The sequence below is a fragment of the Gracilinanus agilis genome, chromosome 1, assembly GCF_016433145.1.
Source record: "Gracilinanus agilis isolate LMUSP501 chromosome 1, AgileGrace, whole genome shotgun sequence".
Lineage (NCBI taxonomy): Eukaryota > Metazoa > Chordata > Mammalia > Didelphimorphia > Didelphidae > Gracilinanus > Gracilinanus agilis.
This window is the reverse complement of record NC_058130.1, coordinates 529,378,644-529,396,116: the sequence shown is the minus strand read 5'-3', so window position 1 is coordinate 529,396,116 and position 17,473 is coordinate 529,378,644. Positions and strand designations below refer to the sequence as shown.

The 17,473-nt window shown below is 35.1% G+C and overlaps 1 protein-coding gene across 1 annotated transcript in view; it reads right to left on the bottom strand.

Annotated features, from left to right (window-relative positions):
- The window catches only part of TRAPPC8 (trafficking protein particle complex subunit 8), a 150,703-nt gene that overhangs the window by 94,239 nt on the left and 38,991 nt on the right, over positions 1 to 17,473 (bottom strand). Inside the window, exons 5-11 of the mRNA XM_044666435.1 lie at positions 17,018 to 17,171; positions 15,195 to 15,288; positions 14,321 to 14,577; positions 10,073 to 10,188; positions 4,876 to 5,026; positions 3,944 to 4,044; positions 2,301 to 2,406 (exon numbers count right to left, since the gene is read on the bottom strand). Coding sequence (XP_044522370.1) covers positions 2,301 to 2,406; positions 3,944 to 4,044; positions 4,876 to 5,026; positions 10,073 to 10,188; positions 14,321 to 14,577; positions 15,195 to 15,288; positions 17,018 to 17,171 — 979 coding nt within the window. The remainder of the gene's footprint in view (positions 1 to 2,300; positions 2,407 to 3,943; positions 4,045 to 4,875; positions 5,027 to 10,072; positions 10,189 to 14,320; positions 14,578 to 15,194; positions 15,289 to 17,017; positions 17,172 to 17,473) is intronic.

The following is a 17,473-nucleotide window of genomic DNA, read 5'->3' as shown; positions in this document are numbered from 1 at the left end:
GTTGATCCGTGGTTGCAGGCCCAGCTCTCTTGCCTTTCTGAATATTGTATTCCAAGCCTTACGGTCTTTTAGTGTGGAGGCTGCCAGATCCTGTGTGATCCTGATTGGTGCTCCTTGATATTTGAATTGTCTCTTTCTGGCTTCTTGTAAGATTTTTTCTTTTGCTTGAAAGCTTTTGAATTTGGCAATAATATTTCTAACCGATTTCTTCTCTGGGTCGAATATGGTGGGTGTTCTATGGATCCTTTCGATGTCTATATTGCCCTCTTGTTGTAGGACTTCAGGGCAATTTTGCTGAATAATTTCTTTTAGTACGGAGTCCAGGTTTCTATTAATTTCTGGGTTTTCTGGAAGACCAATTATTCTCAAATTGTCTCTTCTAGACCGGTTTTCTTGGTCTGTCACTCTCTCATTGAGATATTTCATATTTCCTTCTATTTTTTCAGTCTTTTGACTTTGTTTTATTTGTTCTTGTTGTCTTGAGAGATCATTGGTTTCTAATTGCTCGACTCTAGCCTTTAGGGACTGGTTATCGGCTATAATTTTTTGGTTTTCGGCTATAATCTTTTGGTCCTTTTCAATCTTGTCATTTCTGGTGTTCAATTTGCTTATCAGTTCATTTGATTTCTGAGCCTCACTTTCCAATTGCAAGATTCTACCTTTTAAACTGTTATTTTCTTGGCAGATCTCTTCCATTTTCCTCAGAATCTTAGTTTTGAACTCTTCCATAGCTTGTGAGGAGTTTTCCTTATTTGAGGAGGGTCCGGATGCTTGTTTGTTCTCCTCCTCTGTTTGCTCGGTTGTCTGGATTTTCTCTGTGTAAAAGCTGTCGAGTGTTAAAGACTTCTTCTTTTTGTTATTATTCTTTCTCTTCTGAACCTCCTGATGCTGATGCTGAGTAGCCATCATTAGCCCAGCAGCTTCTCAGCTTTATCCTCGGGCTCAGTGTCTGTTCCCAATCTATTGGCTCCTGAGGTCTGAATTCTGGTTTTTTCCAAGGTCAAGCCCCCTGGTGGGCCCTCTTGCTTGTTCCTCTGCTGGAGGTTTCTTTACAAGTCTCAGGGCGCTGCTTCTACAGTCGTATACCCGTCTGCACTGGTTCCCCACTTAGGCTTAGTTCTGCCTCCACCCACGCCTCTACTCAGCCAGCACTCTGCGCGCCCAGCGTCCTGCTCCGGCGCGCGCGCTCAGATTTCGCGTGCTTTTTTTGACTTAATGGGGTCCTAAGTCTTGCTGCTGTCAGGAACAGGTCCCGGAGCTGCTGATGACTCGATGGGTGCCCCAAACTTGCTCTATTTCTTTTTAGCTGGGTTCAGAGCTATAGGTGAGTGTGGAGGGGGTGGGGGTGGGGCGGTTGCTCAGCTCGCGATTGAGTGAGTGAGAGCCCTTTTTAGCTTGGAAATGTCTCGATTCCACGTACCTTCCACGCTGTGCCCTGTTGTGGGGTTCCTCCGTTCGTCTGGACTTGTTTTTATGTCCCCTTGAGGAGTTTTGTATGTTTCGGTCAGGAGAGGTTAAGAGCTGCTTCTTACTCTGCCGCCATCTTAACCCGGAAGTCGCTGAATGAATCTAGCTTCCTTATTTCTATCAAAGAAACTACCATTCTTTCATCGTGTAAATTCACAATAAAGTCATCTTCCTTTCCTTTTCATTCTGTTTATTCTTATTTTAAACTATGATCTGTCCCTTTCACTCCACTCAAAAATACCCTTCAGACCCTCACCACCTCTTGCCAAAATAGGCTAACTGGTTTTCTTAAATCCAAACCTCTTCAATCAACCCTTCATATAGCTAAATTGATACTCCTAAGGTATGGGCCTGACCATGTTCCTCTCCTGCTCAAATTTCAGGGGGCTATCTACTGCCTCTAAGATGAAATACAAACTGCTCAGTCATTTAAAACTCCTTGCAATGTCTCTAGTCTAATTTAGCAATATGATTATACAATATTCTCTCACATATCCTAAATGCCAGACATGGAGAAGAATTACTCAATGAATAGGTTTGATCTACAACAGTGCAGAGAGCACCCACATTCATGAGATTCACAGGTCCAAAGCATCAAAGATAATTAGGTATATTCCTGTAAATTAAATCTTCTTAATTTGTAGGTTTCTAAAGTAATGAGTTATATTTCCTTAAAGAATGAGTAATCTCTTTGTGATAAATATCACCTAATTTGTTATATAATATTTTAGTATGTTTGCATAAAATGAACCAAGCCAAATTCCCATCATAAAAACATTTTTTTTTAAAAAGTTAGTCAGATATAGTTAAGGTAGTATAAGTTAAAGTTATACCTCACTGGTCAACCGTATCAGAAGAGCAGCAGCCTCTGAATATTTGCTTTGGCTTTTTAAAATTTCAGCACTAAGCAATACACATCGTTCTGCTAACACCATATTCCTGAGAAGGAAATTTAAAATATTACAAGAATAACTTGAAAAACATGTAGCAAATCACAGTAAAACAAATTTACCCAAATTTAAAATTCTAGCTTTCTAACATAAAGATATTAATGCTTTCCTAATCTCAATGATATATACAAGTAAAACTATGTTAAACAGAACTATCAAGGGGAGAATAAATGTTTCGCTGGAAAAAATATTTTTGTGGTGATAGTACCTTGTTAGAAATCATTTTCAATATATTTAAGGCTGGTAGTCCAGACAACTAAGTAATTAATTAGGAAATAAAAATTGCTATGAATACAGGAGGTAGCAGCATCTGTGTTCATTCACTTTCTCTTTCTCTTTTCTTCTCATTTAAGAAGTGTAAATTTGATTTTGATTGAGTGTTTAAAAGAAGTTTGAGGGTTTTTTTTCTGGCAAACATGGTTAGGATTTTTGAAGTTGGAGAAAAAGGCAGAAGTGTTCCTTAACTATCTCACAGTGAATTTGCAAGTGAGGATTGCTTATGTTACCAGTGTATGAACAAGTTTTGTGGAACTCCTACTAATTACAATTAGAGCATACATAATATTGAATTATTTGATGCAGAAAATATTAGAAAGGGACTGGACCTATAATTTCACTAGCATAAGGAACACCCAGGTAAGGAAACTGTCTTTACCAATGAAAACTGGTACCTTCCTTCTCTGAAATTTGCAGTCCTCAAAAACTGCCTAGAGTAAGTACTAAGATGGTAAAATGAATTGCCATGGGGAACACAACTAGTAAGTAAGAAGTAGGACTTGAGCCCAAGTCTTTTGGGCACTAAAGCTAGCCCTCTATCCACTATGCTACCCTGCTCCACAATACAGAAATAGAGAAAATTTAATTTGATCAAAATACTCAAACACAAAAACGTCAGGAAACAACTTCACTATCATCTATGGAACAATTTGTGTTAATGGTGCTGATTCATTGTTATAAAATGTGACCTATTTTTAATAGTAAATTATAAGATGGCATTATTTTATATGAAAATAGCAGAAAGAATTTTTCTTTTACTTCCACTACATCATCAACTTTGTAAGAGTACCATGAAGGAATCCCAAGATTTTAGAATTATAAAAACTTTACTACTTTTATTAACTAATTCTAAACAACTGAAGTTTATTACTACTTCTAAATATCAACTGTATCTTGAAATGACCTGAAAGTAGGAGTTTTAATGGAGAATAGGGAAAAGATTTATTTTTATGAAACTCTAAGATTAATCCCTAATTTTAACATCCATATGACAATAATGTTTTAAGTTTTTAAAAATACCATCATTTTTTTGGTGAACATATTATACCATGAAATTTCATTTAAAAACCAAAAAGGGTGAGTTTGCCTCAACTAGCTTAGCTTGCACTTCTGTTACCTGATTTAGGTAACTATCTCTCAAGCATTCCAGGTATGAAAAAACAATTAGATATTTCATTTTAAAATCCAGGAACATTACCAAAAAAGATCTTTATCTAAAAATGAAGAGAAGACATTAGAAAGTAACTTACTTGCATATATCCCTGTATGTTTGAATTGCTGTATCCATGTAATGAGCAGGGTAAGGCCTAGGTGCTCCAGGCTGAAGAAAAGCTGATACTGCTGCCATTTCCTAAAGGAAACAAATATGGTATATGCTATTTCAGAATATCCATGTAATTTTCTAAATCAGAAACTTTAAACATGGTACATAGATGTATACCTAGGTATTTACACAAACCTCTACTTCTTTAAAATATCTTTGCTTAGCGCAAAACTTAAAAAAAAAAGTATATCAAACACTCTAAGCCCCTGAATGATTCCTTTTTTTTAAAGATATTTTAGTTTCCCAATTTCATGTATTAACAATTCTTCACATACGTTTTCTGAAATTATAAGTTCCAAATTGTCTCTCTCCTTCCCTTCCCACCCCCTACCAGAGATGGTAAGCAATTTGGAGTTATCCATGTATTATCATGCAAAACACATTTCCATATTGTTTATCTCAACCATGCTAGAAGTATAGCATCAACTCACAGACCCAATCCTGTGACTTATCAACATGAAAACTTTGACCTATTATTTCCAACTTGGGTTGGTTCACTCTGCCTTCTGCAGTCCAGACATCTTATCCTTTTATCCTCCCTCCCTCTTATCCCTAGAGCTAAACTTAAGAGTAATGTCTCATCAGCTTTAGTCCTAATGAAGCTCAGAAACCCTGAGAGTTCAAGTGATCTATCTACCAGCTTAAGCATTTCCAGTAGCAGGAATTAAAGGCATGTTCCACCATGACTGGCCCAAGCACAAAAATTAAAGAAGCTATTTAACTAATACTTGTATATTTCTGAATACACACAAGGAAGGTTCTTTGGCTGCCACTCAAGTACTTTGTTATACTTCACAGCCCAAAGCTTTTAATTTAATGATTTAAAAATCATAAATGTTATCACTGCTCAATACCAACCAAGGCACCAGCTGCATAGAGCATTGCTTGATCATTCAGAAAATCCTTCTTTGCAGTATGGTAACAACTGTATGCCAAGTCATAATGCTGCACTAAAAAACACAAGTCAGCCATTTTCCTGATTTGAAGTTCTGGTGCTTCTGGTGGATAGCTGTAAATATAAATATAGAAAAAAAATTTACCATTTATGTTCTCTCCTCCAAAATATAAACCATCACAAAATGTTTATAAAGTCACTCATATCATTAATATGCTTCCTGTCACAAGGCACCCACCACCAAGGAGATAGTCTCATCTCTCCATATCTGTTAGAAACAGAAGGTTGCTTCCATATTTAATTAGAGTATAGCCCCACATTGAGAATTCCTCCACAGCATGAATGTTTTCTCTGTGGCCAAATTATGAGCATCTGGGAGTCTTGGCTTAATTCAGGAAGACTCAAGTATTAAATAATCTTAAACACTGCAGAGAAAAGCCAGAAGGGATTATATTTTTATATTAATAAATTCAATTGATAAAACTGAAAAGTACTACTACTTCATTTTCATGTACACAAAAAAATTCATAGTAAGCATAAAAATTTCAAACAATTTCAAGGTCTTAAAAGTTAGGAAACATTTAGGAAATTTTGTAATACTTTATAATCATAGCATTCTAGTACTTATAGGTACCTTTTCTAAAAGATTAACTAAAAAGGTTGTATTCTCTATGAAAAGTCGTGGTTCTGATCTAAAAAGGATTGTTACCAAGAATAAAACATATTTGACTATGTATCTTTGATCTCATGCTGCACTTGTATACATACTGCCCAACTTCCAGCTCCTTCTGAGGAGTATCACCTTCTACTTAATAACATTCTCACAGTAGTTGTATCCTATATGTCCCAATGACTGAACTTATCATCCCTCACCACCTGATTCTTTATTTCCATCCTCTAAACCCTTCCGTACCAAAGTTCCAACCACCCTTCCACTGTGCCCTCTTGAATATTTATTCCAGAAGCAACAAATTTCTTTCCATCCTTAACTATTTCCTCTTCCATTCCTTCTGTCTTCTAGTTAGTACTGAAAACTGACTTCCTTTCCTTGACACAATCTCCTTAAACACCCCTTCTCGTATATACACTGTCACTCATTCATCTTGCCATAGTGATCAAGGCAGAAGAATTGGAATACTCCTTACTTCCCACTGCCATTTCTGGTTTCTTTTCCCTTTATCACCCAGAAACTTCTCCTGCTTTGAGGTGCATGACATTCATATCTACCATCTAATTAAAATCCTGACAGCTGTTGTCTACAGACCTCTAGGACATTCCCCCTCTTTTCTCAATGAGTTCAGTAACTGGCTCACAATTTTTCTCTTCTGCTCAACCCATTGCTTCATACTTGAGAACTTCAAAATACACATTGAACCTTCCCTCAAACACTCTGACCATTTAGTTCCTCAACCTACTCACTTCTCATGACACATCTCTACAACCAACTTCAGCTACATCATATATAGGTACCTTTTCTAGGATATAATCATATCCTTCTTGCAAACACCCACAAACATCCCACTTCCATGTTCAAGAATTCAAAAATCCTTTTAAAAACCTAATCTATTGGTTTTCTCCCTCCCGCTCTGCTCACCCTAACCAGAACCTACTCTTTGTCCATATCATCACCTCTAATCCATCCAATCTTTAGTTCTCTTCCAGGTTACCTCTCTTGTACTTGCCAGTCTCTATTCTTTCCCCATTTATACCCCTTCACGACCATTTCAACTCTGCACTGCCCTACTGAGTCTCTTCCCCTTTTATCATATTGCCAATTGCACTCTGCCCAAGCCTCAGTCTTGGGTCATTCTTGTGATTCTCTGCTTAGCTCCTATACACTTGTTGGTGAACTAAGATAAAGAAAATCACACAACTGTTCTAGCTGGGTCTGCTATAAATTTATGTTACAATCTCAACTATTTCCTCAATGTTGTTAAGCCATTGAATGATACCTCCTTTATCAACTCGCCAACATACTCTCCACAGAAACTCTCTCACATTTTAAAATTCCTCCTCAAACCTCTCATGGCTTCCCCTCTATCTCACCATCTCAGCTGAGCTCTACGCTTCATATTTTACAGAAAAAATTGAAGTAATTTGCTGTAAGGTTCGTCTTTTCTCCCTTCTTCATCTCCTTTCAATACCTTTTGCTATTTCCTCCTTTACCCTTATTTTTACATGAAGAAGTGGCCTTACTCCTTATCAAAACTAACTTCTCCTTACCAGCACAAGTAATTCCATTCCATTCTACCTGCTCTAATAGACTGCAACCTGTCATCCACACTCTTATCAAATTATTTTCAATCTCTATCTACACATTCCCTACTGCCTTCTAACATGCCCATAGCTCCCCAATCCTGAAAAACATTCACTTGAACCTTCCATCCCTAACAGTGATCCAAAGTCACTTCTACCTTTTGTGGCTAAACTCCTTGAAAAGACTATCTACAATAAATGCCTCCACTTTCTTTCCTCTCATTCTCTTAACTCTTTATAATCTTGCTTCTGATCTTATCATTCTATTGAAATGGATTATATCTTTAATTGGTAATGGCCTCTTCTTAATCTTCACTCTCAAAATCTCTGCAACTTCTGACATTTTTGGTGACTCTCTTCTCCTCCTCTAGCTTTCCAGGATACCACTGTCTCTTTGTTCTACCCTTAACTATCAAGCAATTCCTTCTCAGTCTCATTTTGCCAAATAAGCACATCTATATCATACCCTTTTGTCACAAATTCCTAGAGGGTTCTGGTCCAAAGGTCTCTTCTTCCTCAATACCATTTCACTTGGTGACCTTATAAATTTTCTTGGATTTAATTCCATCCATCTCTATGTTGATGTCTCTCAGATCTCCCTATCCTATTATAAACTCTCTCCTGACCTCCAATTTTGAATCTCCACTGCTTTTCAGAAACTTCAAATTGGATGTTCAGTACATATCTTAAACTCCACATGTCCAAAATTGAACTCATTAACTTTCCCCCTAAATCTTCTCCACCTCCAACATTCCCTATTACTGTAGAGGGTAATACCACTGTCCCAGTCCCTCAAACTCAAAACCTAAAAGTCATCCTGGACTCAACACTATCTAATACATCTTCTCCCCCAACCCCCAATTCCATGTCTGGTCTATTACCAAGGACTGTCGATTTCACTTCTGTAACATTTCTCAAATATGTCCCCTTCTCTCCACTGAGAAAAGCATTCCCTGATAGTGCTACCACTCTAAAATAGGCTCTCATCACCTCATGCCTTAACTACTCCAAGAGCCTCTGGGTGGTCTGGTCTGCTTCAAATCTCTCCTCATTCTATTTCATTCTCTATTGAGCCACCAAAATGATTCTCCTAATGTACAGGTCTGACTGTCAACTCCCTACCCAATGAGCTCCAATGGTTCCCTATCATATACAGGATTAAATTCAAAATTATTTGTTTACCATTCAAAGCCCTTCAAAACCTAGTCCCTCCTCCCAAACTCATCTTTTTTAAACTTTACTTCCTACTGCATACTCTTAAATCCAGTTTATTGGCTTCCTTGATGTTCCATGTACAAGATATTCCATTTCTTGTCTCAAAAGTATTTTCTCTATCAGTCCCCATGCTTGAAATGCTCTCCTTTCTCAATTCTGCCAACTGGCTTTCTTGGCTTCCCTTAAATACTAACTAAAACTCCATCTTCTATAGGAAATCTTTCCCAACCCTTTAGTGCCTTCCCTCTTGTTACTTATTTCCTGTTTATACTGTGTACAGTTTGTTTGTATATATTTGTTTGCTAGCTGTATCTCCTAGTAAATTGTTTTAAAATCCTCTATTTCATTAAATATCCATTTTTTCCACTGTAGGATCATATAGTTTTGCTAAGCATGTAATTCTTGGTTGTAATCCTCAATTCGTTGCCTTCCAGAATATGATATTCCAAATCCTCCATTCTTCTATAGTGGTGGTTGCTAATGTATGTGACTCTTCCTATTGCCCCATGATATTTCAATTCTTTCTTTCTGGCTGCTTGAAGTATTTCTTCCTTGATCTGGGATTTCTGGATTTTGCCTATTAATCCTGAGTGTTTTCAACAGGGATATTTTTCTTTCAGGAAGTGAACAGTGGATTCTTTCAGTTTCCACTTTGCTTTCTGATTCTAAGCTATCTGGACAGGTTTTATAATTTCTTGAAATATGACATCTAGGCTTTTTTTTTGTTTATGACATTCAAGAAGACCAATGATTCCTAAATTATCGCTCTTTAATCTATTTTCTAAATCAGCTGTTTTTTCCATTTGATAAATACTAATTTGTAAAGTGTTATTTTCTTTAATAAGTTTTTGGTTGTTTGTTTTTTAAACAAGCTGTTCTTTTTTCTTAACTTTATTGGACAGTTCTCTCATTTCTTTCCCATTTTTCCTCCACAGTTCTTATTTGGTTTTTTAAATCTTTTTTTAGTTCTTTTTTTATCTTTCTTTAACTCTACTGCATACTCTCCCACCCCAGTGTCTATAATTCTCTCTCTGACCTCCTAAGCAGCCCTAGGCTTGAAAAATGACTCACTATGATGTTTTCTTTCCAGAATTTGATCTGGCATGTTTTCTAGATTGTTGTAGAAGAGATACGCTCGGTGATCTGGGCAAAAATGCTGACTCTCAATTGAGGCCCTTTCCTCCACTCCATATTATGAGCTGCTTAATGGAAACAACTGTCTTTTACCTCTTTTTGTATCCCCATTGCTTAGCCCAGTGCCTGGCACACAGTGGTACTTAATAAATGCTCACTGCTTAACCATATAACGAGATCTTTTTAGAATGAAATCATAAACACACACACACACACACACACACACACACACACACACACACACACACATACACACACGCCATACAAACAGAACAATATTTTATAAAAGTCATATTTTGGGGGGATTATTTGAACATATGGCAAGCAGTTTATCTAAGATTACACAGCTAGATATCTTTAGTTATTAACATACTTAAAAGCTTTCCAAAATATACCATGAATTTAAATACACATATTGCTTCTGTTAAATGAAATATTTTAAACCAACTACCAAGATTCTGAAATAGCTTTTTACATATATATTTAAGACAATATATAAGGCTCCAAACAAAAGTTATACAAAGTCATTCAATAAGAGTTTGAAATTTTACTCACAGCAACCCAGATGTATTCTTTAGCTCATTAATGCTCTTTTCTGGGACTTTACTGCCACTGAACCATTTTTTAGTTGCAGAAAATAATGATCGACTCAAACCTTTTCTTGATATCAGCTAGAAAGGAAAATTTAAATGTGTGCATAAATCTGAAAATGAAACTTTTTCAATTCAATTCAATAAATTTTAAATTCAATAAATTCTATATTAGCTATTTTCAACCAATAGTATGGCATTTTCAGGGAAAATATGCAGAATTATGTAACTGCTAAGAAAAAATACTAAGAATGTCACTAATATGCAATAAAATCTTATTTCCAGAATTAGAAAGAGACCTGAAAAGCTAATCTATACATTAAAGATAATCAACTCTATAACATGTTTAAAAGTAGTCAATCAGCTTTTGTTTGAAGACCTCCAATGAAGAGAAATCCACAGCCTCTCAAAGGCATCCCATTTTACTCTGACAAGCTCTAAATATTAGGAAGTATTTCTGAATCTCAAACATGAATATATAACTTTCATCCAATCCACCTAAGAACAAATCTGTTCCAAATTTCACATTAATAATGCTTCAAATACTTGCAGTTTGGTTACTCCACTAAGTCTTCTCTTAAAAAAAAAAAAAAAAAAAAGCTAAAAATTCTCAGTTATTTCAACCTCTCTCTCATGTCAAATGGCTTTGTTAAAATTTAGGTAAACTGTATGCATTCCCTAATCAATTATCATCTCTATACAGATGACTCTCAGATCCATTAAATTCATCTGTACTCTGCTTATGGAGCTCCAATCTCACATCAATATATATACTTCTGGACATTTTTAAATGGATGTCCTATAGACACCTGAAACACATGTCCAAAACAGCACTCTTTAACTTTCCTCCCAAACTCACTTTATAAACTTCCCAACCACACTGCCAAGGACATGACATTTTTTCCAGTTCCCGGGGTATGCATCTTATCACCTTCCTCAATTCCTCACTCTCACATACCCCATTTATCCAACCAACTGTCAAATTTTACTGTTTCTATCTCCACAACCTCTCTCCTACATATTCCCTTCTCTCTTTACCCACACAGGCAGTACTTTAGTTCTGGCTTTCATCACCTTTCACCTGGACTACTACAATAGATACCTAACTGGAGTCAAGTCCCTGGGTCAAGTCTCTCCCCTTTCTAATTCTTCCTCCACATAGCTACCAAGGTGATATGCCTCAAGTACAAGTCTGACCATGTCCTATAAACACAACTTCCCCTAATAAATTCCAGAGTGATGATAACCTCGAGAATCAAATATAAATTCCTCTGTCATTTAAAGCTCATTACAACCTGGCCTCTCTCTATCTTTCTAGGTCTCTTAAGACATTATTTCTGCATACCTACTTTAAAGTCGAACTATAACAGTCACTTGCTATTCCTCATACACAATACTCCCTCTTCTATAATGGTATTTTGTATAGGTAGTCTTCCATGCCTGGAATGCTCTTCTTCCTAAACTATCCAGACTTTCTTAGTATCTTTCAAAATTCAGTTTAAGTGCCATGTTCTAAATGAAGCCTTTTCTGATACCTCCAGCTTCTTTCCTTCCTCTCAAAATTATCTCATGTTCATTCTACATATAGGTGAATGAATAAAACAAAAAAATTATTAAACACTTGTTATATACAGAGAACTGTGCTAAGGGCTAGGGAAACAAATATGAAAACAAAGCCAACCCATAGCCTCACAGAACTTATATTCTAAAAAAGGAGACAATACAGCTAAGGGAGGATATTTTGGTTTGGAAAAATTACAGGGACAGGACATAGAATTGCAGAGGAGTAGAAGGACATACCCCAAGTGAAAGAACTGAATTGATTATAGTTCTAGACCAACCAGGGAGAGAACATTGTGGAATCTAGTTCAGTAACCAGTAAAAGGGTTGTGAAAAACTGAAATAGTGGAGGCACTCATTAGTTCATTAGTCAGCTGACATCTATGACAATCATTCATTTGAGAAATTAAGCAGGCCAAATAAGCCATGCAGCTCAGTATTAAAAGCTGCCTCATAAATTAAGAGTTAATCATAGTCCATAGGGAATAAAGAGGACAAATTGGAGTCAGACAGACAGGAATTCACATTTTGCCTTTGACATATATTAGCTATGTGTCTGTGAACATTTAATTTCTTTAAGCCTCACACAACTCTCTAAGACTACATATAATAAATAAGTTGCTAATCTACACTTGTGGATAGTTTCCAACCCAGAAGTTTATGAAATTAAGCTAATGAAATCAAAGGAACAAGTTTAATAAAAGGTAGAAAACCTTCACACAGTAACAGAATCTTTGGCCTAAAAGTGAATCTTCAGAGTCCAGAGGCTAACCTGATATATCTTGTTCATAACATTCCTGATTAGTATTCATTCAGGCTTTGTTTAAAGCCTTCTATCATAGGAGAGACAGACTACTTCCATGGGTTACCTTTTCCACTTAAATTTGCCAACATTAAGCCCAAATCTGGATCTTTACCACAAAACCCAAATCTTTATCAACTTCTATTGGTTTTTACTACCTTTTTACTCAAAAAAAACGAAAAAAAAAACAAACAAATCTAACCCCACTTACGCAACTAGATATTTGAAGATAACAATCATATATTGCTTTCCCTTATTCTCCCACTCCCATCCCACCTTCATCAGAAAGACTTCTAGTCTTTTCACCATGTATTTCACCACCACCCATTCTCCCTTTATGCAATAAGTGTGTCAATATCTTTCTTAAAATATGGTGATCAGGGAGACAACAAAGTAACACAGTGGACAGACAGTCAGGCCTGGAGTTAGAAGAACTGGGTGCAAATGTGGCCTCAGATACTTCCTAGCTATGTGACCCTGGGAAAGTCACTTAACTCAACTGCTTAGCTCTTGTCAGTCTTCTGTCTTAGAAATGACACTGAAACTCTAGAAGATAATGGTTAAGAAAAAAGAATCATATCTATATAGAAGCCTAGGGAATTTAAACAGCTTAATTTCCTCAGTGAAAGTATGTCCAATTATATATGTGTGTGTGTGTGTGTGTACCTTTAAGTAGCTTCTCATATGCAAATACTGCCTTTGGGTAACCATTCTACAGAAGCAATTTTTTTTTAATTTTTTTTTTTAATTTTAAACCCTTTAACTTCTGTGTATTGACTTATAGGTAGAAGATTGGTATGGGTGGGCAATGGGGGTCAAGTGACTTGCCCAGGGTCACACAGCTGGGAAGTGTCTGAGGCCGGATTTAGCAATTTTTATAGAATGTGAATTTCCCCCTACCTACTCACTCTACTTAGCCTATATATTATAAAGGCATATGCAAAATTATGCCTTTTAAACATCATAACATATACTAAAATACAGGCATTGTATATAATGATAATAAACAGAATTATGAAATGAAAGGTAAAGTTAATGATAAAGTATACACAATATTACATAATGATTTCCATCTGAATTCTTAAGGTCAAATTTGCATAATATGAATTTATGAACGGCAAGAACTGTCTGTATGTGGAAAGACTCTCCTCTGCTAATATTGAAATTTAAACCTTAAAAATGTTTTAAGTCAAGTCACTTAATCTCCACTGTCTAGCCAGTTGTTTTTCAGAATAAATATGCATTACAAATATGCAAAATATACTTGTGGGTTTGTTTCATATATATATCTTTTTTTTTTTTTCAAAAACCTTTACCTCCTATCTTAGAATTGATACTAAGTATTGGTTCCAAGGCAGAAGAGTGGTAAGTGACTTGCCCAGAGTCACACAGCTAGGAAGAGTCTAAGAAATTTAAACCAAAGACCTCCCATCTCCAGTCCTAGCTCTCTACCACTGAGTCACTGAGTCTAGCTGTCCCTACAAGACTTAGATACAACTAACTTTAACAAAGACTTAGGGACAAATAACTTGGAGGAACACTGACCTGCTTTTAAGTAAAAATTAAGGATAGTTATATTTCTATAGTACTTTAATAGTTTTCAAATTATTTACCTCATTACAATTCTATGAGGTGACATGTGATTGTTTTATATCTTTATGATGAGGAAAGTGAAATTTTAAAAGTTAAAGTGGCTTAAGTATGTTCACATAGCTGTTAAGTGATGGAATCAAGTTTAAAACATAGGTCTCCTAACTATAGACTTCATTCCATTATATTATACTGCCTCTTTGGCAAAAAAGCAACTTGGAACATCCTTTCTTCATTATTTACAATTCACTGAAATTTTACCTGATCATTTAGTTGTCGAATTGTTTTCTCTATATGTGGCAAAAGACCTCGAAATGTGAATTCTTGTATAAACTGTCTGATCCGATCATGATCAGTGAGGGTTAAACATGCACCATGAAGTGTTCCTGTGTTCATTTTTTTTGTTTCATGTAATGACACAGCAGATTTTATATGATCCGTTCCATCAAAGTTGCCAGTAGGGTCATTGGATTGGTCCAATTGAAGTGGGTGAGCTTTGAAGTTATTTGGTAAACCATCTATTTAAAAAACAGAGTTTTCTTTTATTAACATTATATAAAATAAGTTACTATCTAGATAGAAAGTTATAATTCTCAAATTTGTACTTAAAATTGTGTAAGATCTAGAGATAATATCAAGACTTATGCTCAAAAAAATCCCAGTCTTGGTGAACAAAACTAACAATTAACTCCTACACTTCATGCAATGTGATTCAAAAAATCATGTTAATTAAGAAATCTTAAAGAAAACAAAACCCTTTAGGGAGAGATTAGAATATTTTTAAAAGACTGAAAATTAAATATAAAAGAAACTGTTACAATTATTTTAAGTTCTTAACCAAAACCAAAATATATTAACTATATGTTAATTCCTTAAGATTATTAAAAATGCTGAATAGTATTTACTATTACTTTTAACATCTTTACTATTCTCTAAGGAATAAAAAATAAATTCAGTTGCATGACTACTGTTAAAAGAATTATTTTTACATAAAGCAATCTCTGAACCCAAGTATCCAGAATAAAAATTAACATTTCAAAACTGAATCATCTCTGGGTATAAAAACTAATCTATTTTAGCAACATAATAGACCTTCTCATAGTGAAAAATTGGTTAAAAACAAACAAATAAAGACCTTTGACTTCATTATCTAATCCATCCAATGAAAGCATGCTACTATCAGCATTCTTATTTGAAGCTATCGTGTAAGGACCATCTTCATATGACTCCTATTAAAAGAAAAAATGGATTAGGAACTGTATTTAGATAGTAATACAAATTCACCAAATCCAGTAACATATTTTGGGTTGCTATTTCTTCCAACAGGTGTTACTTTCTAACAAAACAATATTTACTCCCTAACCAGCAACTTCCTCTTCTTATCTATTTATTTTGCCACTCACCTATCCTAACTGTTTCAGAAAGCATTTTATCTGTATATATTATTCATGGAATGTAAGTATATGAATTTCTGCATATTTCCTTATGTATAGATATGCTTGTACATAAGTCTACTAAAAAGTAAGATGTTTCAAAAAGAGAACAAATAGTCAATTAGCTAATTAGGCATGAAGGGAGCAACATGGTCAAGAGTGTCACAGAACATTGAAGTGTATATATTCAAATAAGATGGATGTATTGAAAAAAGGTTATAGTAGCTATGCTGAAAGTTAAGTATATTAGAGCATTTCCCACAAGTTGTACATCAGCATCCAATGGGATTGTGAGTATACTAGGTAATAAGTACTATCTGCCAATTGTTCTCCAACTGAATAGCTTGCCTTCTGTCCTTCCCCACCCTAGTGTCTTTCAATTCCTTAGCATTCATCCTATATAAATCTGGCCCTGAAGAGGAAAACTTAATTTTGTGTTGTTTTTTAAGTTTTAGATTTTCTCATATCCAACTGGTTAATTTTTTAGTCCACTAGCTTCACCTTAGTATCATATGAGAACAATGAGTAATCAAATGATCTGAAAAAATCTCTTGAATTAACTGAAATACCAGCTTTGGGATGGTTTCTAGATAAGTAAAAAACTACTAAGTATGAATAAATTTCCTCATAAAAGAAATATATAAATTAGTTACTAACAGTGGTATTAGAAGCCTAAAGGAAATTCAACTTCTTTACAAATGAGAAGTGCCATATTCAGTATCTTAAATGAGCAACACACTACACAAAGGGTTAATGAGGTTATGCTATATAGTATATTAAACTAACTTTCCCTTTCTTAAAAGAAGCTTTTCCTAAAAGGTAAGTAAACATATCAAAACAGTTAATATACCAAAATGAACACATTAACTAATTAATATATTCTAAAATGGAATATAAGTCTTATAAATCAGAGGATAATTTCAAAAAACTCTCATTGCTCTCCCACCTCAATTCCATCCCCCAGGGAAATGGCTCCTTTACTACTTGAAAACAATGAAGGGTGTAGAAAGAAAATGAATGAGATCTTCCAAGGAATAAAAAAGTTATAGATCAGGAAGAAAATTCCATGCATCTAAGTAATATAAGCTAGAGGTGTCAAGAAAATGAGCACATCAGAAAATAGAAATATTACCACCAGGAGTAGGTGGATAATCAAAAATTAGCTACAGTCATTCATGATACATTAAATTTACAAAATCCAAATTTTATCTTCTATCCTCCTAACAAACTTAACAAAGGTTCAACTGTGCAATGATTTTTCAGTTCATTGAGAAATTATCAGCAAACTCTTATTTTTCATATCTGGAAAAAGCATAGCCATGTGAGGAAGGATTAAAATAAACTCAAAACTATGTTCTAGTGCTAGTTTGCTTATAACTTGGTTTAATTAGTCATATCCCCCCAAATAATGACTGTACCAAGGTAAGCTTTGTCCTTCAGAGTGGGGGAAAAAAGTTACTCTAAAACCATCACAAGTAGGTTTGGAGATTGTGTTTGTACTTTATTTGCTTGTTTTTACATATACCTGGTTTTGAATACTATTTTTCTGGAGATACTGACTCCAAGGATCTGGTATCTGTTCATCTGATGACCGATTAGATGTTCGGGAATTAATTTTAAGCAAATAGCAACCCTGAGTTCCATATCTCTGCTTCATTTCCTCATAAATTGAATCAGCTCTGAAATTTTTTTAAAAGAAAAAGAAAAAAACCACAAGTCAAATGGCAATCTTTTTGCAATCTTGAGAGATTACTCATATCTTTAAAACAATCCAGAAAAATTAAACTCACTTTTTGACAAACAAAAAAGTAAACATTACAATCTATCCAACAACAATGCATAATTAAAACTCAAATCAGTCTGAATTAAAATTTGTCTGGATTTGAGCATCTCATAAGGGTTGGAAAATCTATCCTAGCAAACCACCAAGAAACTGTGTGACAGGCAAGTCATTTTACCCTCAAGCTCTTACTGTGAGTTA